Below are 26,719 nucleotides of genomic sequence, written 5' to 3'. Positions count from 1 at the left end.
TTGTAATACATACATACATACATACATTGGTAAAAAATAAAAGCGCACCTGACACAAGATGAAAACCAAAACACCACCTCTTGACTGATGACAGTCCAGGTTTGACCGTTCTAATCACTGTTCTGCAGCCTATGAGGGAACAGTGAGGATTCCTGATTAAACAAGTTATTTGAAATACTAGTATATTGACAGTTTACTTGACTAACTTGAATTAGACTATACTGTAGGCCTTCTAGTTTGATGATCTTACTGTACTGTGCCTACTTAATGCACTGGTAAGCAAGCTAACTTTTTTATAAACTCTGTTTTAAGTAGCATTCTAAGTAATCACTTCATTAGAATTTCAGACCGAAAACTTGTATTCAAGTATGCTGTGTTATGCACCTATCTCTTAACTCTGTCATTCAATGCAAAGAAACACTTTATAGAGAATATTAGCCAGGCCTGTTTATGTGGGCTGTATCACAGGCAATTGGGATTAGCTGCTGTCAAAGAAACCCACCTCTAAATTTAGACCTTCCTTCATGAGGTGTTGGGTTGGTTAAGAATGTTTCAGATGGCCACTGCTTACTATGCTGATTCTTGCAAAATTCCCCCATATGCAAATATGTTTGCCGGTGCTTGAGCAGCACAGTACAGCTGCCGACAGGTTATGCTGTCAAGTACCATCTCTACTCAAAAAGCTTTTGGCTGGAAGCCCCTCTTGGACTCCTCAGAGATATGGACATGGATAGATGTGAACTTTGTTGTAAAACGGTGTTAAAAATGTAGAGACAAATGATGATGGCAAAAAAAGTCACAGTTGCAATAGTATTGCATTGAATCATGATGATTCACTTATGAATGTTGTCTTGTCATCTGTACATCATGCCAATTGAGCATTCCTAAATGAATTCAGATCTTCATGCCCTCACTATATGTTATGCTTATTTCATTTCAGGTGCCGACCTTGCGTCAGAATAGCGCCTGCTTTCAACATGTTGAGCAACAAGTACCCTCAAGTTGTTTTTCTTGAAGTAGATGTACATGTCTGTCAGGTATGTTAAAAGGAGAAGAATTCATTTTTTTTTATTAATCTTTATATTGGGACAGCAATATAATATTTGCATTGGCATAACATGGGTACAGGCCATATTAAAAACTTAACAGGTTAGGCCTAATTATTTGCCGATGGGCTTGTCTGAGTGGATCTTAGGGAAAGGTCATAGAAATCCATTCAAGGGTTAGACAGAAAAATAATTTGAGCATATTTTACATTTAGGCTTGTCCAAGATTAAATAATGTCCTTATTTTTCAGGAGTGAATGTCCATATTTGGTAAAGGGTGGATTTGTGGTATAATCAAAGGAAATGATTTATGTCTGTATCTACAACAAGTAGGCAGTCGCATAAGTGGTAATTCTAGGACAGGAGAAACTTGGTTCTCAGTGAAATAAAAAAAAAAAATATATATATATATATGTATGTATCAGCATTGGAAATTGGGCCAAATGGGCAAAGTCTAGAATTGTGCATCCTGACTTTATGCCAGATTTCAATAATGTGAACTGCTTTGTCATGCTCTGTGCAATGAATGAACTCATGTGAACTGCTTTGTCATGCTCTGTGCAATGACTGCTCAATAATGTGAACTGCTTTGTCATGCTCTGTGCAATGACTGCTCAATAATGTGAACTGCTTTGTCATGCTCTGTGCAATGACTGCTCAATAATGTGAACTGCTTTGTCATGCTCTGTGCAATGAATGAAACTCAAATGTTACAGGCCACTGCTGCTGCCAACAACATCTCTGCAACGCCCACGTTTCTGTTCTTCCGAAACAAAGTACGTGTTGATCAGTATCAAGGAGCAGACGCAGCAGGACTGGAGGAGAAAATAAAACAGCATGTGGAAAATGATCCAGGGAGTAACGAGGACTCAGACATTCCAAAGGGATATGTGAGTATTTTGATGGAGTTTATTTAGGAATCCATGTGTATTGAAGCAGTTAGTGGTCGTCGATAGTTGGTTGTTTTGGTTTTGTACAGTTCAGCTGCATATCGGACAGGAACCCATCATATGAATAAGTACTGATTCAACACATCAGCAGCAGTGGCAGCTTAGCGCACAGTGCTGGTATTTCACAGATGCTCTACATTTTAATATCAGTGATGAGCTGGGCCAGGCAACCCTGGGTTATTGGTGTATTTATACTACATGAACTTTCCAGAATAATGGTCAACACAATGATGAGCAGAAGTAGAGGTGAAAGTGTGCCATTTTTATATTGTTTGCTGAGGTTCAGTGGGAAATTCCAGTAGCACACTTACTGTATGGCTCAAGTAAACAAGTTCCAGTAGCACACTTATGGCTCAAGTTGAGCTGGGTTCAACATTTAACTGAAATTCAACTCCTATTGTGTCACTGATCAGCATGGTCTGTGACATTTCAGTCTGAAATTACACTAGGGGTGTTGGGAGCTGCACTTGAGGAATTGGTTGTTATTTAGTAACCGGATAGAATTCCATCAAATCATTCCTGTACAGCACTGCTTTAGATACTGTTTTAGATTCATGCTAACCTAGATATTTACAGATGACAAACCTGCAAGTGTATTTGTTTTTTCTTTCCAAAATTTTCACTGTAGTTCACCTGGATTATTTTCTAACCAATATGTACCCGTTAGGTCTCAAGTGCTCATTTAGCTGTGCATATCATACAAGTGCACTAGTTAAAATGAATTGCTTGTTTCAGATGGACCTCATGCCATTTGTAAGCAAAACTGGATGTGAGTGCCTAAATGAGAGTGATGACTACGGCTTTGACAATTGCTTAATCAAGGACACGTCTTTCTTGGAGTCTGACTGTGACGAGCAGGTCTGTATAATTTGTCCTTCGCCGTTTTTGAATAAAGGTACGGCAGTCATTGTCTTTACTGTTTTGTAAAGTTTGTTTTTATGTTTTTATTTTCATTTATTAAATATTATATTATACATTCTTGTCATGTTAAAACGCACACCTCAGATCAGGTTTGGTAGTCCTGTCTAGATTTGTTCAAGGTACTAAAGCAAGGCATGGGTAGGGTGTACACACATTGATAAAAAGCTATATATTTCCTCTTCTGTATATGAGATCTGGTAAATTAGAAAAAAGACAATCTGAATGTAGAAGAGGTATGGGCATTATCACAGAGTATCAAATCCTCTTTGTGTTCTGTTATTTGCAGCTCCTCATCACAATGGCCTTCAGTCAGCCCGTGAAGCTGTTCTCCATGAAGCTCCAGTGCACTGACTTCGGTGAAGTACCTTTCTGTCTTTTCTTTTGTCTTCCTTTGTCAGCGCTCAAATAGAATGAAGCGATGGAGATTCTGAACAGTTCTGTTGACTGACATTTTGCAAAGCAGTGTCAAACATTGAACTATGGATGTATTTTGGATGTAGGGAGGCCATGTTGGAAGTTACTACCATAATCATTATAGTTCTGCACTAATTCGATTTTTTTTCTCCACAAATGTTCTCTTCTCTATAGCAAATGCCCCAAAGTGTGTAAAGATCTTCATCAATCTGCCGCGCTCGATGGACTTTGATGACGCTGAACGGAGTGAAGCTACACAGAAACTGGAGCTCAGTGAGGACGACTACAAGGAAGACGGACTCATCCCACTGCGATACGTCAAGTTCCAGAACGTCAACAGTGTCACTGTACGTACCTACACCGAAATGTTGTGTCAACATAACCTCAGCAGAGATGTACATGCCACTCTACACGTCCAGCAAACAGAACAAATAATAACATAATAATAGTAGTCTATTATATTTTTCCATCAGGAAATAGCCACTGAACTCTCTGAATTCTTTGGCAAGATGATATGTAATTTGTAATGAGCCTGGTAAAATTTCAGTACAACTTTTGTCATTTTCGAAAGACAAGGCTGAAGATTGTTGGCACAAGGATAACCTTCCCTTGCAATTCCTCTTTAAACTTTAAACACACTATTTACGGCCTGCAGGCATGATTGAATGGTTTACTACATTTTAAAAGTGCCTTAGAACCATTGTCATGTTATTTCTTACATTTTAAAAACTAGAATAAAGAATAAAGATCTATAGCCTGTATAAGGGCTTCTCTTGACCGTCACTGCTATTATTCATCTCTTGAAATATGAAATGTTTATATTGCCTAACTGATTATTATTCCGATATACCATACTTGCTTTGTAGAGCCTACTGACATTTACATGTCATTTACCAAGAACGTTAGACAAATGAGGCAGCAGACACCTCAGTTGTGGAGTCACTAATGAATCCGCTGGCTTCATATTTTGAGTTTGAACATTAATTATTGTCCAAACTTTAATCATTACATAGATGTTGCCATTTCTGCTTCAGGATGGTGGAAGGTGTTCTGTCTCAGATATATTTTTATAAAATGAGGTACCAGATTAGATAAATGCCAGGCATATGGATTTGTCTGTCTGGTGCCTGAAGTAAGGCTTATTCTAGTTTGAACAGCCAGGCTTATAGCCAGGTAGGACAATCTGCAGTTCTACTTCTTGGTTATAAAATAACCAGGAACAACATTTTAAGCAACAGGTGTACAAAATACATTACATAGAGTTGGAAAGTGTGCAGTAAGAAGATACTATATTAGACAAATGTTTCTGATAACAGTTTGTCTCTCCCTGTGTCCTTTATGTAATTGCAGCTATTCATAAAGTCAAACCAAGGGGATGAGGAGACGACGAAAATTAACTACCTGACTTTTATTGGAACCCCTGTACAAGCAACAAACATGAACGACTTCAAACGGGTATGGAATATTTTTTGTGTACTTTTTTTTTGTGTACCTTTCGTGTCAACCAATAGAATTTATGTTATCACAAGGCCAAATGTGTGAAATTCATGGGATTATTGAGAACATCAACAGGGTTCCCACAGCTCATGGAATTTCTGGAATGTCATGGAATTTTGATAGTCTCCAGATAGTCTCCAGACATGGAAAGTCAAGGAATGTTCTCCTATTCGGGGCAAAGTCATGGAATATCAGGGAATTTTGTTGTAGCCGTTTAAAATGTACTTGCCGAAATACATTAAGTCTAATACAAATATATTTCCACACAGAATTGGTGGATATCTGGTTATTAGCTTGACTTGCTTTAGGTTGTGGTCAGCCCAAATGTATTTATTCAATGACCATTTATTCATCTTCCGCTCTAAATAAGTCAAAGATTCTTGAACATTATGTGGCTGCTCTGAAATCTTTGGTCAGGATATTGCACCATTCAGTATAGGTCATGGAAATTCAGTTTTTTTGTCAGGGAAAAGTCATGGAATTTTACATTACATTATTGTTTAATCAATCAATTTTTATTTACAGCAAAATCCCCATGCAGTATGGTCTCAATACGCTTTAAACAATAAAAAATAATTAAATGATCCAATAATCGAAACAAAGTCTCTAATTGGCTAATATCTGTGGTTGGAAGTGAGGAGCCAGCATGCCCCTGGGTAGGCTATGGTGTAACTCTCAATGCGGATGGTCCACCAATAGGTGTTCATGAAAAAACCAACCTGGCAACCCTCTGGCCCCCCTAAGAGCCATGCCAGCAGAGGTCTGGCAACACAGATCAGTCCCAGTCCTAGTCCTAGCGATCTCTTTGACCCTCCCTTAATATAGTAGCCTGGCAACACAGATCAGTCCCAGTCCTAGTCCTAGCGATCTCTTTGACCCTCCCTTAATATAGTAGCCTGGCAACACAGATCAGTCCCAGTCCTAGTCCTAGCGATCTCTTTGACCCTCCCTTAATATAGTAGCCTGGCAACACAGATCAGTCCCAGTCCTAGCGATCTCTTTGACCCTCCCTTAATATAGTAGCCTGGCAACACAGATCAGTCCCAGTCCTAGTCCTAGCGATCTCTTTGACCCTCCCTTAATATAGTAGCCTGGCAACACAGATCAGTCCCAGTCCTAGTCCTAGCGATCTCTTTGACCCTCCCTTAATATAGTAGCCTGGCAACACAGATCAGTCCCAGTCCTAGTCCTAGCGATCTCTTTGACCCTCCCCTTAATATAGTAGCCTGGCAACACAGATCAGTCCCAGTCCTAGTCCTAGCGATCTCTTTGACCCTCCCTTAATATAGTAGCCTGGCAACACAGATCAGTCCCAGTCCTAGTCCTAGCGATCTCTTTGACCCTCCCTTAATATAGTAGCCTGGCAACACAGATCAGTCCCAGTCCTAGTCCTAGCGATCTCTTTGACCCTCCCTTAATATAGTAGCCTGGCAACACAGATCAGTCCCAGTCCTAGTCCTAGCGATCTCTTTGACCCTCCCTTAATATAGTAGCCTGGCAACACAGATCAGTCCCAGTCCTAGTCCTAGCGATCTCTTTGACCCTCCCTTAATATAGTAGCCTGGCTCCGCCTGTCTACCTACTTCCGCTTGATTTCTTTTCCCTACAGTTCTCTGCGAAGTCAGAGAGTCTGGTATCCAGGCTATTAATGTAGTAGGGTGGGCCACCTCATATTGGCATTTAGTATAGTATGAGAGGCAGCCATTTCCCTTTGGAGAGTCATAGAATAGAATCGATGATCACTATGTTTTTCACATATTATGAACATGTAAGCAAACAGTCACTAGAATGATTTGTAGATGGTCCTTCCTGACGTTTCTCACACATCTGCAACCTTTCTTGTCTGCAGGTTGTGGGGAAGAAGGGAGAGAGCCACTGAAGAGACAACGCGGACATGCTGCTGTAATCCCATCTGCCAAAGCTGCTGGTTATCTCGGCTGTAATACAAATAGACCGGCGCCTCTCTTTATTTCTCTCTGTCTCCGTCTCCGTCTCTCTCTAGCTCTCAAAGAGAGTGGAATCACTGCTGGGGCTGAGGCAGCTCCCTTCAGATATTTTTATTGTAATCCAAAACTAACATGTAAATAAAAGGAATCCTTTTTCAAAGGCAGTCACCTTGCTGTTTTAGCTCTTTCTCTGTAATGGTCTAGTATGGAAAGTATTTGTGGTGTTTTCATACCATTTTATTATATTTGTTGACACTTGCGCTGGCAAAATGCAACACAATGCTATTTGCAGTGGCCCTGTTAATAATTTCTGGCATGGACTTAAGTAAAACAAAATAATAGTCTTTGAGAAGACACATATTTAGTCAGACTTTTGTCTGTATTGACATATTTTGATATTTTCGTGCTATGCTTTGTTGACTTTGTTGGCATTTTTCGACAATGTCGTGTGTGACCACTTGATGTCAGCAAAAGCTCATTGATAGAACCATACCGCCAGATTCATTCCCTCTCTGCTCGTGCGACACACAATCTCCTGAATCATATTTCGGAGTACAAGAGTAGCCTAATGCCCTTGACCTTTGCTCTGTGACCTTGGGGTGGGTAACACTGATTTTTGGAATTGTCAAACTTAATGTTGACTTTATAGATCATATTCTACGTGAATATTGCAAAAGAAGGTAATGTGGGCTAAATATTTTCGCCCTGATTTATTTACACATACTTTGTGTTTTATACTTGGTCTTTTTTTATCATATGATAAGCTTTCCTAATGCGTGTAGAAGTGTGTCTAAATTTGTAGTGCACTTTCTGCGCAGTGCAGCCTAACACTTTTGTAGCTACGTCAGACATGAAGCCTGAAATACTATCAATCGGAAGACCATCATAAAATACTAATTCAAGATTTACAGGTTAGTAATCTAGTCTACGTGCAACATCTATGTTATTTGATTGAAAAAACTCCGCTATTTTGCATAGATCAACGTCGGCTCTTCATTCTGACCATAAAACGCATGGCGGTGTTTCTGCACCGGCTACACAAACCCATCCATAAAATAGTTCTAGTCTTATTTAAATTTAGGCCTGCCTTTGTTTTTGTCTGAAGTGTCCTGTGTAGAGTATGCTGATTAGATGTCAGACAAAATAATTATTGATAGCTTAACTGGATTTATTCGGAGCCATTTTTACTAACCAGACAAATGGCACTTAAAATGCTATCGGGATGATGACCATAAGTAGGCTAGCCTACGTTACTTGAACCTCGGCTGTGTCAGGCCACAATCACGCACAGGCTACGGTAAAACACAACCGCGCAGTGCATTGTCCTTTCCGCTTGGTCATGAAGGGGTCCCGCGGATCTGGAGAGTGGGCCAACTGGAAATGATAAAATGTGATTCTGCAAATCCTTCCCTGTTTTTGGTTTGGCTGTAACAAATGTGGGCAAATATTCAACCTTAGGCTACTGTAAGAAGTTTGGCCTGCCTTTCATCGTCATATTTTTTGGCCTAGTTAGCTAACACTACTGGGGCCACACCAAGGCGGTTACACACACTGGGAAGATCATTGATAGATAGATCATGTTAGATCATTTGATTCAGTTAAAATCACCACCTCAATGATCCTATGAGCATTTAATGATATTTGAGCACCTGTGTCTAATTGAATGATTTGTGTATTTAACACAACCTTAGCAATGCACATACAGTGACAACCACTCCAACTGCTATAGCCTACTTTTACAGATATCATTTTTCAGATAAGTAGAATTTGATCATTATATTTGAAGCATAAAAAAGAACTATAGGCCTAAAATAGATGGATGAATGTAAGGTGTTGATTTTAATTTAATTTAATTGAACTGTATTCTCATTTTTTGGGGGGTGGGGGTATAGAAATGCCATTGATAGAGATCTAAATAAATCTACTAAAATTAAAATAGTCACACACCCTATGCAAATTCATATTTTCTCTTCTGAAAATACTGTCCAATAATGTTTCTGTGGAACCATTTAAATTAGGACAGCTGAATTGTCCGTAGAGGCCACTGTGTATCTCAAGGCCAATAAATGTAGCCTATTTGCAAATGTATCCAGGGTTGTTTGCAAAACAATAGCCTAGTATTTGAACAGTAGTCTATAAGTTTGAAAAAATATATACTGTAGTTTGGTTAATGTGTTCTTACAGAAGTTAAAACTGAACGTTTTTTGTTGCATGATATTTTTTTCACAGCACTACTTTATCTTATTCGCTGAATACTTATTAGAATTACTGTCAATATGTAAAGCTATGACCTAACGTGATCGCACACCAGATTGTTTTCACATGATGCCCAATCTTTCTCTCAAGCTTCCAGAGACGGAACAGAGCATCCCTCCGATCCCAGAGCATTTTCTCATGTAACTTTCACATCAGGGACCAGCATTTTCCTTCACTGGATTCAGGATGAAATATGCATGACTGACACGTCGGTTGCAGCCAGAGTCACATGTTTAACAATCCCTGTATCCTCTGGTGCTTTTTGTCCCTGGCTGCTCCCGTTACACCGTGTCTCGGTCCTGCTGCATCTGCCTCGGCCCGAGCAGCAGCTCCTTGGCTGTGTCGCCCCGCTCCCTGGCTCGCTCCGCACCAGCCCGCTCCTCCTGCCATTCTTCTCTCCCGACACAGGACTGCGGTTGCCCAGGGAACACGGGCGATCTGGCAGCCACGGCCTCCTCTTTCACATCAGCGCGTCTCCCGCTGCCGCGGCAACCAACTGGACGCCGTCCACGAGATATCAGACCTCAAACAACCGTCTTCCTTGGTGGAGACAGTTGGAATGTGCCAGTGTGCCTCGGTCAGACAGCCTTTTAAAAGACACCCCCTTCGTCCACCCCCATACAGCGTCCCCCTACCACTTCCTTCTGCTTTATAAACCCTTTATCACATTAAACTCCACTAAACATGTGACACACTGTGTCACTCTGGCACCCGGGGCCTGCGAGAGCCTTGAATGGGGCCTGTTTACACAGAGCATAACTTCTTGGCAACATCCTCTCGATCAGTAGAAATGGATGTGGGATCTGACTCATGCTTGTCGCTCTTTTTTCGACCAACTTCTGCAGTTTGTGTGGCCGTCACGGGTAATTCTCTGGAGTGCACTGTAGTAACCTCCCTCTGCAATGACTTGCATAGCAGAGCAGCTTTTGGTTTGCTAAACAGGAGCTAACGGAGGCAGCACACAGAGCTGTGGGAGAGGGTTAGAGGTGGCCCATGTGCTGGGATTGTGTGTATACGTGTCCAGGCTACCTGCCTAGAGCTTCCTGTCGCCTGTGCATTCCTCTCCAACGTTGGAGCAGATGATGTTTATGGCAGGGCTCAGACCCTGATTGCTCATATGGTGCTAAGTGTTGGGTGCAGACAGTTGGTGGACTGTGGGCATATGGGCATGTCAGTGATTGACTCATGCCGTGGTTACGCCATCGCTCTGCTGGAGGATTTGTTGGCAATGCCAAATTTCTCGGTGGCCACAAATGTTCAGTTTTATTCTTGTTTTTCGATAAAACATTTAATTAGTTATGGTGTTTTTTTTTTTTTGGCTTGTTTTTATTTACTGCTTTTATTTTAAGATTACTGCATTTCATGGAAAGCTTCAGTGAATATTTGCATGTTTCAGTACGGGAAAAATGATTCCACACTACTGGAGCCATATATCAGTAAAGTCTTTGTAGTGTTCGCAGTGTAAAAAAGTAACATTTAAAACCAAATATATCAGGATAATCATCAAAGAGAAAGCATAGAGTTTCTTGTTTTGTGATGTGCATTTAGTTCAGCTGATGATATCTTCACGTTTGAATGATTTGTCTCAAGATGCTTTAGTGTAGTTGATTACAATTTGCATTGCAAGGGCTGAATCTGCCATTGATGCTTAAAAGGCAAAACGATCTTAAAATGTGACCTTCTCTGTTAAAAAATGATTGGCTTAGAATATTTTTTCCAGATAGCAGAGCTGTGTCACAATTGGACTGGTGTGCTATCTGTTGCTCGTGAGCTGAATATGGGCCCAAGAGGAAGAGGCATTGTCTCGTTTATGTACGCTTTGTTCCAAGCATGAAGACAGGGAACAACAATTAGATATGGGAGGCGAGGCGCATTGTGTGTCGAATCTAGGGACCAGATCAGTGCTTTAGTTACAGCATGCTATTAAAATCTACATAGCTGAACAAAACTATCAAGTTATGGGGTGAGGAGGGATTACCAATCCACAGAGAATACAACTTAATTCATTTTTAAGGGCTAGGTAATGCATCCTCTGACTACACATGTAAATGCTGCACACTGAGTGAGAGGCTTTGTCTGTATTCCTGGCGCTGAAGAAAGAAATTACAGATGATAATACAAGAGTGATAAGTCACCGAGGCTCCTGTCGAGGGCTGAAATAACACCTGGGTGATTTCCTTACGCGGGCTGAGCTTGTGTTGTCAGAGGCGGCTCCGCTGGGGGCTCGAGGGGGGGGGGGGGTCAGCGAGACGATGGCAGGGGGATGGATGGGGCCTGAACAGCGGCAGATACGCCAGGCTGGGTCACATCTTTTATCGGAGTCCGCTAGACCCAGTGGTCTTTCAATCGGTCAGGACCTGAATGTAGGTCGCATCGCTGCAGTTCCTATCAGGAGAGAGGGAGAGAGCGAGAGAGAGAAAGCGTGAGATGGAGCGAGAGAGAGCACTGGGGTGGAGAGAGAGAGAGAGAGACCTTCTCTGATAATTAGTCTCTGTGTGATGCTCACTCCGGCTGGCAGGGTGGAGGTGGGACATGTTCCACTGGATACCTACAGAGGAGAGTTTGTGCTGCAGCTCGCAAGCCAAACATCATTAATTAGAGACATGGGGGAGTGAAAGATAGGGAGTGAGGAGAAGGAGAGAGAGAGAGAGAGAGAGAGAGAGATAATGAAAGTGTGCACAAGTTTGGTATGTGTTTGTGGGGGCAGGGGGGTGTTTGTGAAGTAAAGTGTGTGAGTGAGACAGTGCTATGGGGTAGGAATATGAACTAGTCTGTGCAAATAACCATATCTCTCTTGTTTTTAGGAATCCCTACGCTGAGATGCTATCGGGGGGCAACTAGGGGAGCACCTCTGAGAGGATTATCCAGCCTCCGGTGGCTGATGAAAAAAAACCTCCAGGAAGGAATATTTTTTCCCCCTTCCTGAGTGCAGAGAGAGAAGAAAACTCACTCACAGTCTCGATCAGAGGGTGTTTTGGGCAGCTTATGAACCTGTGTTTACTGTCAGTACATGTGCATAATGATGCCCATATTTACAGTTACAGTCCAGATCCTGTTTTGCTGAACCTGTTATGAGAAAGACTTAATAGCCCTCAGAGCCCACAGTGATATGGCCACAGATTAACCAGTGGCATTACAGTAAGAGGATAGTCCGGCAGTGAGGTGAGTAAAGCAGGAGGGACCCCCCCCCCCTCTCCCCCCAACACACACACACACACACACACACACACACACACACACACCCCTCCCTGCGTTTCAGGCCCTGACCATATTAGCAGAGACAGTCCAGTGTCCAGTTCTCCCATCCGACGCGCCAAAACACGGCTTAGTCCTGGCACCAGCTGCTTCCCCTCCCCACAGCAATATCAATCAGAACACTTTCTTTTATTAGGCCAGTGTTTTGGAAAATTAAAAAATAATTTCAGCGGGCACTTGCATTTAGCAATCAGCTGTAAAAGACTGGATGGTTTTCAAACAAAAGGGCTTTTGGGGGTAGGGGAGTAGGGGTTGGACTCACTGATATTGCGCAGAGACAGCTGGCTCCGAGCAGTCTCTTTTGTAACACAGCCTCGACGACTCGATGCGCATTCGAGAAGGCCATGTCAACCAATATTTACCACAGATTGGCAGTTTGGCCCTCTTTGATAGAAGGAAATGTGAGAGGGTGGAGGCCGGGAGCATCAGTTTTGCAAATGACCATTAACGCATCATGTTGCGTACTATTCATCCACTCTCTCCTCGATACGGCTGATATGCATGTTGCGTACTATTCATCCACTCTCTCCTCGATACGGCTGATATGCATGTTGCGTACTATTCATCCACTCTCTCCTCGATACGGCTGATATGCATGTTGCGTACTATTCATCCACTCTCTCCTCGATACGGCTGATATGCATGAGGATGGCTTGAGTATTTCTGAAAAAAAAAAACGACAAAATGTCTATATTCAAGGTACAGTTGGGCGAGGAGAAACGGATCTGTAACAGCAAACAGACGCCAAAGAAGCCCCAGTGAGTTGCCTGCAACATATGGTATTTAATTTGTCGCTTAAATGTGAGATAAACACTCTTTGCTTGTCTCTCATATAGGCCCCGTGCACATGTGTTGTCAAGGCAATTTTGTGTAAAGCATTTCAAAAGACAGGGAATAGTAACACTTTCACCTGGCAAATGGAGTGACAACAGAAGCCTTGGACATCCTTCAGTAATCAACTGAAAATTGCGGATTCTAAAAATGGCTTCATGATCCCTTCTCTTGCTTGTTTCCGATATGAAGGAGAGAGAGATGCAGACAACTTTATTTTCAGCGCATAAATTCCAAGGACAATGCCGTCGAGACCGCAGTATGGCTGCGTAGCGTTTCATGGGATTTTTCATGGATTGTGATAAGCCAATCTCTAATGTAAATTCGGAGGCCAATCCTCTGTCACAGCTTTGTGGCCAACATTATGCTCAGGCATGTATTTTTGCATGGCTTGACCTTACAAATAATCATCACCCCCCCCCCCCCCCCCCAAAAGATATTCATGGCGGATTAAGAGGTAGCATATTCCGAGAGCAGACAAGCTAGCAAAACAGCTGCAAGAGAACGCAGAAGTCCTGCTGCACCTCCAACAAATCTCTGCAGCTGAAGAAGAAGATGCCAGTCTTGAGTAGATAGCCCCCTGGGCAGAAAGAGTGCCATGTCATAATTTATGACTTAAGAACCATTAATTTTTCAATACACAATGTGGGACTCTGCTTCATGTTTACGGCAATCATTTCCTTGGTGAATGATTTATGGATCTTCACTGAATCTTTCATGGAACAAACAGTAACATTAATGTTGTGCTTGGAACCTGTTTTTTCTTCCTTCACACCCATGCCTGGATGGTTTATTTTCACAGTGAAATCTAAACAGCCCCACACACACTACCTAGGTGTGTCTGTGTGTTAAGCGCACGTTTTATGTGACATGTTAACAGTGAATGGAGGACTGATAAAGTTTTTACTCATAAGGCTGAACTCTGCATGCAGATGGAGGTGGGCGGGGGCGGATAAAAGCAGAGGAGACGTTCACAGTAGCTCACGTTATACGGCCATCTATAAAGCAATTAAAGCAAAATTACATTTATGTTAATGGCACCTTTTTATTTGTTATTTGATGACATGCTGGTTGCGCTTTCCTGTGACACCCTCTCTCCATTCACAGGTGATTGGGGCTCCGGCTCTAATGCAAACTTATAATAATCATATTGGTTACTGCGGTTATTTATCCATTTATTTATTAATATGTATTCATGTATTTTTGGTCTAAAGCACTATCGCCCTTGGAGGCCTATTGTGTTAAGCCTGGCAGCAGGGGGTCTGCTGGTGCCATCACTTCTGAAGCCTCTGCAGCACTGTGGCGGGCGAAAAAAACAATATTTATGACTCTCTTCAAACCATAAATCTGTGCCTTTTAAGTGCATCTCTGCACGTTCATTTGGTACCTTTTCTGAGCCAAATGGAAAATCAAATGAAAGCGAGAGTCCTAATAATTGGCCAGGGCTCCCTCACTGAGAACCCTGTGTTGTATCTTGTTGGAGGGCACAAATCTAATTGATTTTTAAGACATTCCCCCGCTGCTTTTAAGGTTCTGTTTTTCCTGCAAATGAAATATAATTTGGGATGAATAATGAATCTTCCCCAAAGGCTTCCAAATAGAGAGAGAGTGTGTGTGTGTTTGAGAGAGAGAGAGTGTGTGTGTTTGAGAGAGAGAGTGTGTGTGTGTTTGAGAGAGAGAGTGTGTGTGTTTGAGAGAGAGGGCATGAGAAAAAAGGACAAAGTGTTTTCTTTCACAACACCGGAAATTGGCACGACATTCAACAGAACACACAGACGCCACAGTGAGCAGTGCTATCATACACTGACAGTGTTAAAAGGGGGGCCAACCGAGAATATTCCACGGGGGGCGCAGTACAAAGAGGGCACAGAAGCCAAGGAAACAGACGGAATGGCTTCCTCGCCCTCCACACCTGTTTAAAGGAACACACAATGCTAATTTGGATTGACAGAGCCACCTAGCCTCCTAGTGCCCTGCATGTGAATTCAAGTTTGTTTGGCTAACCTTTGAAAGATTCGGAAGTAGCATGGATGGTAAATCATATTTATATTTGAGCAAGCAAATAGGCTAAATGCATCCATAGGCAAGCAGGAGCCACACAAAACAAGTGTTAGAGTGAGGATCTACAAAGGAACCACAAGATCACTTATATGAACAAGAGGTTTTTGTTCATTTCTTTATTCCAACTGATGTGTCTTCAAAGCCTGGAGCCACTTTCTAACCTCACGCTCGATGTTGACAGAGTGACATTGGGTGCAATCGACCCTGTGCATCGTGTTCTGTTTCAGCTGTGGGCGGAGAGCGTGCCGCACACCGACCAAGCCGAGCAGCGCACGTTTCCATGGCTGCACTGGTCCAGGTTAGGAGTTTATCTTTTTTCCTGAAGGAGATTACGCGCCTCTCGACAAAACGGAACATTTGTGAGCTATCTCCTGCATTCCTCACTCACTTCACTCCGAACGGCACCGCCGTGTCCCTGGACATTTGTGCATATCGCCTCAATATGCATAACAAGTCTGGCCCAATAATGGACGTGATGGAATATTAAGTGGTGTTCTGGTCTCAAGGAGCACCATGTGTTCAAGTGCATGCAGCCTCTGTATGAGACAGGGGATATGAGGGAAGAGGGGAGAGACAGGTGGAGAATGAGAGAAGGAGAGAGAGGGGGGGATGAGAGAGAGAGTTCAAGTGGAACTCAAGGGTGCTAATGATGAGTATGTAGATGTCAAAGAGGGATGCTAAAAAAACTAAAGGATTAAAGACCGATATTGAGAAGTATAAAGCCCAAGTCAATATTATGGAGGGTAGGTATTAGACACGCAGAGAAAGGGGCCAGGTGGTAGGTCAGTGTGCATGTGATGAATGGAGGGATCGGACCAGAACTCTGCAAACTTTCCCACTCGACAGGCTGTTTCCATTTGTGTGGCTTCATTTATCAGTAAACAGACCTGTACTCTCTCTTCTCCTCACCTCACTTCTCCTCGCCTTCTCCATAGAAGTTAGGGAAAAGACATGTCTCCAAGTAGTCTCAGAGATTCCTGTAGAAACTGGTGGAAACTCTGATGGTGACCTCACGTCATTTGGCTACTTCTCACAGTGAACCAGCTCATGCTGCTGTCCAATAGTGTCTATACTGAGACTGGCTCTGACTCTTCAGAATGACTTCATGACTTCATGACCTCTTAAGTTTAATTGGACGTCTTCTCAGATGTCAGTAAACCCTTTAAAGCTACAGAGTACAAAGTCATGTATCACCTACAACTTAATCATATGTTCAAGGTGTTTTTTGGAGAAATATCTTCAGAAAAGGCCTCTAAGATGCCAAACTTTGAGCTTGGAGAGCAATGGTGAGAAGTGAATTGGTGATTACATGGGTCGAAGGCTACTGCAGTAATCTAAAGCACATGTATGATTAGGTTTCTGGGATACTTTATCTGAGAAAAATGCATCATCAGTTGTGGCATTAAAGGCAATCATGTGATTGTGAACTATTCATTTCCCAACACTCAAAGATTCATTCAGTCTTTGCCAGCAGCAGGCTGTCAATAAGAAACTGTGATTGCATGCAAGACTCAGGAATCTGTGCTTCAAAAAGCACAAATGATGATATTCTGCATTTTTCTTTCACGCCATGTTAATACCCCTGGAATTTGTAAATTTAGTCCAATTTGTTTATTTATTTAGCAGTTTAAGGTTGTTTTCCTGTTAAACTGAGTGTGGAATTTAAGCACATTTTTTGATGAATTGTAGATTCATCAGTTTTTTCCTTCATATTTTTTCTAAAGCAAAACTAATTTTTAATTCAAGGCAGGAAATATAAATGTAAAGGTCCTCTTCCTCCGTCTGACCACCCGTTCACACCGATCCCAATAGAACTGTGTTGTTTCTCTTTGTTTTTTTTCCGTGTTTCTAATTAATCTGCAAAGACACACACACACACACACACTGAGTTAACTAGATTTTTACAGCCCTGTGTGAGCGTCTTGTGTTTTTATTAAGTTCCGCCGTGTGTCACCCATACAGGTGCTGAAACTTTTTCACACCTCTGCCGTATTTGATAAATCCCTCCCTGGATGATACTTTGTTTCAAAATGGCGGCGCGTTTGATTGGCTGCCGCGGTGGGTGTGAGGGCAGCCCAGGGCCGCCGTGAGTTCCATCTGTGGCCGGTCAGCTCCGCTAGCCTCACCTGCATGTCACACACACACACACACACACACACACACACACACACACACACACACACACACACACACACACACACACACACACACACACACACACACGCGCCAAAACCGGTCCTGCAACAGGCCAAGAGGGAGAAAAAGGAATGCCAGCTACTGGTTTTAAAGTATGAACATCATTAACATAATTAATGCTGCTCAGAATTTAAGCTGGTATTATTGTATGTTGTGGGATTTTATCAGGGCCATTTAATTCTATTTTCTGTTAGCATTAAGTAGATATTTGGATTAGGGATTTTTTCCCCACTCTGAATTAATTCTCAACGGTCATAATATTTGAGATGAGGTTATTTGTGACGATGACACTAAATGATTTTGCAAGCTCTTTGTGTTTGAGAAAAAAAAGCAGAGATGCGATGATGTGTTTAAATGGGTTCTCCTACTCCCTGAGCCTCCTTCCTATTCTCTGGGCCCGTCACAAGAGATGGAGACCGTGGGTTCCGTCTGCTTTTGGAGATCTTCGTTAAATGGCTGCAGTGTAGCGAGTTCATATGGTTCATTTCTTGTTGTCCAAACAGCTGTTCTTGATAGTCCTCCCCGCAGGTATGGGTTTAGGGATTAGTAATGCTTCACATGGTTGTACATCACAAGGAGTGGATGTGTAATTACATTAAACACGCCTCATCTCGTCATCTGCAGTTATTTTTTGAGGCTGGTCATGCCGCACAGCCAGCCGATGCTCGCTTGGGTCTGTGCGCCCAGGATAAGCCGGCGAGGGCCCCTGTCTCTCCGGAGAAGCTTCCGGAAATTGGATCACGCCTCACGCATCACGCGTCAAATCCGTGAGGGACGGCGGTGGAGGACACCCCTGGGGCCGATCCCTGCCTCTGACACCTACGGAATCCCCCCGCCACACGGGGCCTCTGGGGGGGAGGGGATCCATTGGTGTGTGTGTGTGTGTGTGTGTGTGTCGGAGAGGGAGAGACTATTTGTATGTGTTGCAATGTCTATAGTGTGTGTAAGCATGTCCTTATTCATATGGTATTGTTCATGACTGAGTAGGGAATCATTTAAGATGCTTTTTGCACTCAGATGTCAATACCTATACATGCCGCTTGTTCCCAGTGGGAGTAGTCTATGTGACTATTTATTCCCGGGTGTACAGTATATAGCTTGGTACAGCAGAGACCTGCAGCCAGGAATGCTATTTACACCAGGACACACAGATATACAAACAGTACATATCTGTGCATACAATGCATGCACAAATCTGTTATCTCTTATACTTTATGACTTTTTGTTTTTTAAAGAATTTTTGAAAATGTCTGTCTTTGATGTTACTGTAACTACATTCTTTTGGGCTGCTTAAAATTGAATTTCTTCTGGACAAAAAAGGTACATATCATATAATAATTCCCTCTTAGACTATTGGTTGGCTATGTGTAAGCTATCTGCCACAAGGATTACCTGAGTTGTAGCATGCTGTGCTTCACAGCTAAAAAAACTGCTTTCACAAGTTGTTGGTCTATAGGCTTATCCTATACATATTGCACGTGTATATCTTATGTCTGCGATATTAACTTTGTGTCACTGCATCAAACAGAATTTTTCCTTTACTGAAGATAAAAAAAAACACATTTAGCTGGCTAACTACTTGTAAAGGTAATAAGTTATTTAGCAAAAGGAATTATTCTAAGTGAATTCAGTGGGGCAGCCGTGGCCTATGGGGCAGCTGTGGCCTTAGGGCTTCGGACTTGTAACCGAAGGGTTGCCAGTTTGATCCCCGACCAGTAGGAAAAATGTGGGTGGAGGAAGTGGTTGAGCACTGCTCTCCCATGCCCACGTTCAAGGCTGAAGTGACCTTGAGCAAGGCACCTAACCCCTCACTGCTCCCCGAGTGCCACTGTAGCAAGGCAGCTCACTGCTCTGGGTTAGTGTGTGCTTCACCTCACTGTGTGTTCACTGTGTGCTCTGTGTGTTCACTAATTCACGGATGGGATAAATGCAGAGACCAAATTCCTTGTATATGGACGAGCCGGTCTTTATAAAGTTAATTTTCCATAGTAGCGTGTGACAACAAAATCATGCCTGCGTTCGGTTCCCAGAGCTTTCTCTGTCTATGATCTGCAGCGTTTCTGAAATTATGAGCCTCCTCGACAAGTAGATTGCTGGTCTACAGAGCCATGTATTTAGATAGATAGATAGATAGATAGATAGATAGATAGATAGATAGATAGATAGATAGATACTTTATTGATCCCCAAGGGGAAATTCAGGACATTCATTTAAATTCAGGAAATTCATTTAAAATACAAAATAGTAATGTTGTCATTTGTATTTTATTTAGTTGGAAAAAAATGCCATCATATTTTGTATCAAAATACTTTATAGGTTTGTAGTTTAAAAATACTGACAAATATTTTTGGTAAAACCAATAACCTACTTTTGGTGATGTGATTATAAAAGTGCAAAACAATGAATGCAGCACTGGTGCTGAATTTGCCCAGAGTTGTTGTGATCAGAATGAGATTCAGGCAGATACGTAACATGTAGGTTGCTCACACACACACAATACACTCCCTCATACCAACCTCAAGTTTCTTGAGAACTTAAGTCATCCAATTCGAACACATGGAACAATGTGGTTGCACTGCAACAAGTTGCCCCATGTATTGCCTAAAGCATAACGTTGAACATTTTATTTAATTAATAATTTGCCCAGACTTGCTCACACACACAATACACTCCCTCATACCAGCCTCAAAATGAGTTTCTTGACAACTTTAATCATCCAATCGGAACACATGGAACTAGTTATGATACAGTTACAGTGTTTAGGCTATGAGATGTAACAGGCAGGTCAGCATATAGTTGATCTGTTGACTGTTAGCAGGTTATGGCATGTCTCGTAGGCAGAGAAAAACTGAAAAACTCAAACACTGTCCACTTAATCAACAGAGTCAGTGTACTGATGAAGGAATAGATTAGATAGATATGGAAGGTTTGCAAAGTGATATCATGCTCCTTTTAAAGGGTATTTTTGGTACTTTCAAAATAGAAAAATACAGTTGATTTTGATACATGGTGTGGCTATGTATTTTATAGTTTATTTTGATACATTTAAAATTAGGGTATATTTGATATTTTATTTTAAAATACATTGATGTATTTTTGCCCATCCCTGCCAACAGCTAGAGCAGCCAGGCAGCTACAGTGCTACACTCTGTTGGCTGCAGTGTTACCTTGGGTGGGCCCTGATGCAGGGTACTGTCAAGTAGTAAAGTGATATGCAGGTAGCCAATGTTTAAGTCACCTAGCTGAGTTAGACAGAAGGCGAGCCCTGCTTGCTCTGTTAAGGTATTTATGTCCCTCCCAAACTGCGTTAACATGGTATGTTTAACAGCACCCCTGGACCCTCATAGGCCAATATGATCCTCAATATTAATAGTAATAGTAATAATATAATAATAATATAATAATATATCAATAGAATATTAAATATCAATAATAAGAAATAAACAAATAGACAAAAAACAGGTCAAATTATTTTAACAGCTACAAAAATAGATGGCCATAGATAGTATAAGTTATTGTGGGGGAAAATGTCTTGGATGAGTATATTTGTTTCATTTAATAGAATAGAATACATTTTAATATCCCCATGATGTAATTTGTTTTAGCACAGCATAGCCCAGTGACAGACAACTTAGATAATTAACTTGGCCATTTGTATTTGCATTTTATTCAAATACAAAGACATTTTATGTGAGAGTAAGGTACAGTATTTGTGTTTTTTTTGTCCTTCAATTTATGAGTATGGTGTTTGGTGCTGGTTTCCCTAATGTATTTGTGCTAATTTAACATCTTGAGCCTGTTTCTGTTTATCTGGATGTTTTGCCTCATGCCACCCTTGAATTAATCAGTGCCTCACTAGTGCCACCCTTGTTAAAAATGTCTAGATTCGCCACTGATCACCTGGCCATTGATCTGTTGTCTCTTGCATGATGTGTACTTCCTTTGTCCATCAACATGTCCTTTCTGATAATGTGTGCTATGTTTGGGCACTTTGCCTAACCACCTAACCAATATAATATATTATATATATTATGGAGTGTTACCTATATATATACATCATATATATCGTGTTTTATGTAGGCTACCCTGCCTTTTTACATTTGTATCCTTAACCATATACAGTATCAATGATCATTGTAGAATTTCTGAAATGAAGAGTTTTGTGTTGCTTTGTGGTTGTTGGTGGACCTACCCGGGCCCACTTGTGTTTGTTGTCATTTTTCCTTTAATGGGTGCAGATAGACTCACTGAGCAAGTGCTATTAGTACCCAGGTGAAAATAGACACCCCAATTATTTCAACAGTGTGCTCTGTTCTTTTGCACAGTCCTCATACAGATCAAATGATACAATCAGGAAGAGATCTAGAGTCACTGACAGTTTTTATTAATGGCACTCATGTCAGATCTGATGTGTAATATGTCATGTTACTGTCTTGTTGAATGGGTTATGAGCTGTATGGAATATCCAAGGCTGTTTTGATTAAGAGTGTTTACTCAGCTTTTGTTGTTTGACAGCTGCTGATATTTGAAGGTCTAAGGCCATTAAGACTGTTGTGATTAAAATAAAACAGTTTAATTTACATAATTGCACAGATTTGCTTTATGTGCTGTCATATTTTGCCAGTAGGCCTACTGTTGCAATTTCGCAATCGTTTGTAGCAGTTGACTCTAACTGTGCAGTCGACTCTAACTTTTCACAATTGTAGTTCACCAACTTCTTGCATTGATTATAGTTGTAATGAAGATTGTCTGAGGTCATTCCCCACTCCTCTTGGAAAATGATGAACACAACTCAGAGATTCCCAAACAGCACCTGCTCCAGTGCTTATTACGTGCCTACAGTATTAGTCATGTTGGGGAGAATGGCTTCTCTGGGCCTTGGGGCTCTCTCCTCCATCTAAAAGGCTGGATCATACAGTTGGGAAATCCTCGGATTTCCTCTATCACTGAATGATGGATGTTACTGTTTATGTAAAGCTGTAAGGTCTTTCAGTCATGACTTTGGCCACAATACATACATTAATATGGCATTACAGTACATTGTTATTCCACAAGTATTGAAATGACTCCCATCTTAACACAGTCCACAATAATATAATAAAGTTGTATATGTGCTATCAGTGCAATCACATCAGTGCCTTCATTTCAGAGCTAACTTATAGGAATGCATTGTGACTAATATTGTAGTTTTTGTTATGGAAGAAGATACAGTTCTTCTAGCCCAGTATGTACAGTAAGGTCTCAAAATTCATGGCACATTGACTCCAAAAAGAAGAAAAAAGAAACTAAAATCCTACTTTCTATTTCTGTCCCCGAAATGAAACATCTAGACATAATTATGGAGATATTTTCTGCCATAAGGACTCATAAAGTTGGTCTTGCAAACTTTTGGGCCATATGCGCATGAGCAGAACGTTTAGCAGCGCGGCCGGGAACGTGATGGGAACGTGCCGGAGACATTATGCGCATGAGCAGAACATTTAGCAGCGCGGCCGGGAACGTGCCGGAGACATTATGCAGAAAGTCATTGTGCTGCTCCGCCAGCTGAGCCCCACACCAACCCCAACCCTCCCGTCCTCACGGATGGCCTCAGGCCCCCCACCCCACCCCCACCCCCACCCCCACCCCCACCCCACCTCTCATCTCTCTCTCACACTCGCATTCCCTCCCTCTGTCTTTATTTGCTCATTGTTCACACAATCACTTCATGACTTTTTCATGCTATGTTTTGTCCTAGTTTTTATTGCATTCAAGAGAGTTCCATTCTCAGCATCATAGTTGGCCCCACAAGACTTACTTTTTAACATACCATATGTTATCTTAATGCAGAGGAAGTAGATTGGGAACCAAATAGAACGTTCAAGCATTGTTTTTGTTTTTCTTGTTGAAAGGGTCTATGCTTGCATGGAGGTTAGGTTTAACCATGTGGAGAGAAGAGAGAGAGAAGAAGCTCTAAACCATTAGGCGTTATAGGCCTATTGTTGTTTGCGTTGTTAGTGTATACAGATTTGTTCAATACTATTATCAGTTAGATTGTTTTTTTTAGAGCATAGACTTTCTGTAGGGTTCATTCTGATATTTAACATGTTCTTGACCTTTTTCATTAAACAGGTGGCTAGTGTTGACACTGTGGCACAACGACTAATGCGCACACATGTGCAGCCACTTCTCCAGTGAGAGTTGTGTGAGGTCCTTGATTCTTCTCGCCTTGCAACTTACTATCTGTGAGCAACGGAGTTCAGCTGATGTGAAAATGATCCAGACCACACCAACAGGAGTGCCATTACTAATCCATTACCTTGGAATGAGCTGTGTGCTCGGGGAAGCCCTATACACTACTGTGCAGCAGCTCATATAGTTATTAATGCTCAGCTGACCCTAAAATGTATCCTCAGTAACCTTGTAAACAACAAGTCGGTTGTTGTTATCAGTGTTGATAATTATAGTCGTCATTTCTAGCCTTGAACTGAGCCATCATAAATGCTGGTCATACTCTGTCATTACTCCCAGCCTGGGTCTGAGCATGGCGGCACATTAAAAGCTGCGGAATGAAAAAACGATGTGACAGCCATACATGCACATCACCCTATAATTCTGAAGGGAGAAAACACCATTACCAGCGCTGCCTACTGATCACCCCTTTCTCTGGGCAGTCTAACTTTCTCACTATCTTTCTCTCTCTCTCTCTCTCTCTCTTTCTCTCTCTCTTTCTCTCTCTCTCTCTCTCTCTCTCTCTCTCTCTCTCTCTCTCTCCTCCACAGTGCCCCGCTGACAGGGCTACAGACAGCTGCAGCTCATTAGGGTGGCAGTTATGGATGGCATCGCCACTCACCAGGCACAGGGGCACTGGAGGAGAGAGAGAGAGCCCCACCCCTGGGAGAGAGGGGCTCACACACCTGGACTGAGCTTGGCTCCCACTCCAACTAGCCATATTTGGTTTGTGTGTGTCTGTGTGTGCGTGTGGGTGTGTGTTTGTGTGCGTGCATGTGAGTGCTTGTATTTGTGAGTGTCTGAATGTGAGAATTTGTCACACATAAAAAATTCAAATGAATTCACTCACAAAAGCAAAATGTAAGCAGCCCATTAATAAGAATCCCAGTTCTTATAAAGGACATGAAAGTAAATGAAATCTCTACCCAACTCATTCACTGACTTGGGTATCCACTCTGTTGAAACAAAAGCATTCTAATAATAGGTTTGGGATATATAGCATGATATGATATGCACCTGTGCTGAATAGATGAAAGAAGGTGTCATTTGTATTGTTAAAGAGTGTGTTATGGATGGTGATACAGTGGCTTTGCTTGAAAGGGATATCATCATTTAGATGTTAAAATATTGACTGTAAAGTTTGTAAATGGGATATATCCTAAAATATTTTAATATATATTTCCTACCTGCAAGAGCATTTGCTGTTTCTGTTGTGATTTCTCTCTCTCTCTCTCTCTCTCTCTCTCTCTCTCTCTCTCTCTCTCTTTCGCTCTCTCTCTCCTCCTCCTCCTCCTCCTCCTGACAGGACATCATACCCACAACACCTGTGATTCTGATAATAAGCCACCCGTCGAGATAGCTGTAGATGAACTTGGGGACAAGGATAAATACTGGCAAAGGATATGTCGCCACTGAACCGATTTTTCCTTGTTTGAGACTAATGTGAAACTATGTTGATTGCTGTTGTATTTTCTTTTTTATATTTAATATTAACCTGTTGTGGTCTGATTAATTTCATTGTTTCAATACAGTAAATTATATATATATATATATATATTTTTTTTTTTTTTTTTTTTTTAAATGCATTATTTGTAAATAGTGAGCATACATTTTTCTGTATAGTCTGAGAAGAGTGTGCATACCTGTTTTTGTTTTTAAATGTCCCTTGAACCAAAACCAAATCTTTAATGTGATTTCATTTTTATTAAGCCTGTTTTCTTTCCTCTATTTCTTATATGGTCTTTCTTTATATGGGATTTCTTTCACAGATCTCAGGTCTTAGGTCTCTATAAACTGAAGTGAAGCAGAATGGTGAGATGGCTAAGCAGCCATGGAGTCTCCTTTGAGGACTTTGGGGTGAGATTGACACCACTCACATCATTTCAAAATAAATGGATAGAACCCATTAAGGCAGACATACAGAAATTGACTTCCATCTCGTTTAATATGGACTTGTATTATGCAATTAATAAATAGATCTTTATAGAACATGACGTTTTACTTAATGTGTTACATGTCTGTTTAATCACAATTTACTTTCCTCTTCAACTGGAAAAGAATGTTGCCATATTACAGAAAAAGCAGCTCCCTTTAGGCCAAATGAATGCCTAGGTTTATGCATCCAACACAAAACTTTTTGAAGCCTGTGGCTTTCGGAATGGCATAGAATGATTATGTTTTATGAGTGTGGATGCATTTCATTCCCTCAGTAATGTGTTTGTCTGTACACTATGTGACTCCTCCACTTATGTGAGTAGGTTAAGCTGCACTTTTGTAAGTCTGATGAATGACATGCTGATTTCAGAAGATTGCAAACTCGTGCTGGTGACATATTGCATCTCATGCACTGATGCTGTCACACTGAGCTCCTTCCACATCCAAATGAGCACCAGTGGAGTCCTGCTCTCCTCCTCTCCTCTATCCCCTCTCTCTCTCTCTCCTCTCTCTCTCCCTCTCTCTCTCTCTCTCTCTCTCTCCCTCCTCCAGCATGGGGTCCCCTGTACCCGTGTTGTCCTGACCCCTGGCACCGGCTGAGAGGAGTGCTGCCAGACGTGTGGCCCGGGCGCCTGCCTCCCCTCTGCTGGTGCCACGCTCCCACCAGACAGCGTGCCATACCGCTCCGCGTGGCACACACACGCGCGCCCATGATTTGCTGACTCCTCCACTTCCATTGTGAGATTTGTGCTAAATGCGCACATCTTAATTGCATTATTCAAAATAATTAGCTAATATATTTTTGCATAACGACAAGGTAAGCAAATAGTGCCGTGGTACCATGGGCCTTGCCTGAGTAAGTTTGGGGAAATTAATGGACTCCCCCGTTTCCTAATTATCTGGTTTCAACATTCCAACCTGAACCAGAAATGACTATCACCTCCTTATGGGTCCTGCACAGTCTCCGAGAGCTCCACAGATAGAGGGAAATATTCTGAAGAAAGGCAAGAAAGATTAGTTAAGCCGCAAAATGTTTGGAAGCTCCCAATTACTCTTCCTCGAGTGATACTTTAAAAAAAATACTCCCCCCCAAGTTCAGCCATTTGACTTTGGTTAATGATGCATGTAATATAATCTGTTTGTGGGGAGCAAATTATCAACAGAGAAACAGTGGCACCCAAAGCTCTACTTAATTTAACAA

The 26,719-nt window shown here is 41.8% G+C and overlaps 1 protein-coding gene across 1 annotated transcript in view; it reads left to right on the top strand.

Moving 5' to 3' along the window:
- The window catches only part of txnl1 (thioredoxin-like 1), an 8,015-nt gene extending 1,077 nt beyond the window's left edge, over nucleotides 1-6,938 (top strand). Inside the window, exons 2-8 of the mRNA XM_076283505.1 lie at nucleotides 941-1,037; nucleotides 1,763-1,936; nucleotides 2,732-2,854; nucleotides 3,204-3,273; nucleotides 3,506-3,678; nucleotides 4,682-4,786; nucleotides 6,678-6,938. Coding sequence (XP_076139620.1) covers nucleotides 941-1,037; nucleotides 1,763-1,936; nucleotides 2,732-2,854; nucleotides 3,204-3,273; nucleotides 3,506-3,678; nucleotides 4,682-4,786; nucleotides 6,678-6,707 — 772 coding nt within the window. The 3' untranslated portion in view covers nucleotides 6,708-6,938. The remainder of the gene's footprint in view (nucleotides 1-940; nucleotides 1,038-1,762; nucleotides 1,937-2,731; nucleotides 2,855-3,203; nucleotides 3,274-3,505; nucleotides 3,679-4,681; nucleotides 4,787-6,677) is intronic.
- Nucleotides 6,939-26,719: the final 19,781 nt, after the last annotated feature.

Source organism: Alosa pseudoharengus, unplaced genomic scaffold, assembly GCF_046254945.1.
Source record: "Alosa pseudoharengus isolate Yale_2024_CS ecotype anadromous, Long Island Sound unplaced genomic scaffold, YU_APseudo_1.1 YU_APseudo_1.1_scf_14, whole genome shotgun sequence".
Lineage (NCBI taxonomy): Eukaryota > Metazoa > Chordata > Actinopteri > Clupeiformes > Clupeidae > Alosa > Alosa pseudoharengus.
This window is presented reverse-complemented; position numbering and strand designations above follow the sequence as displayed.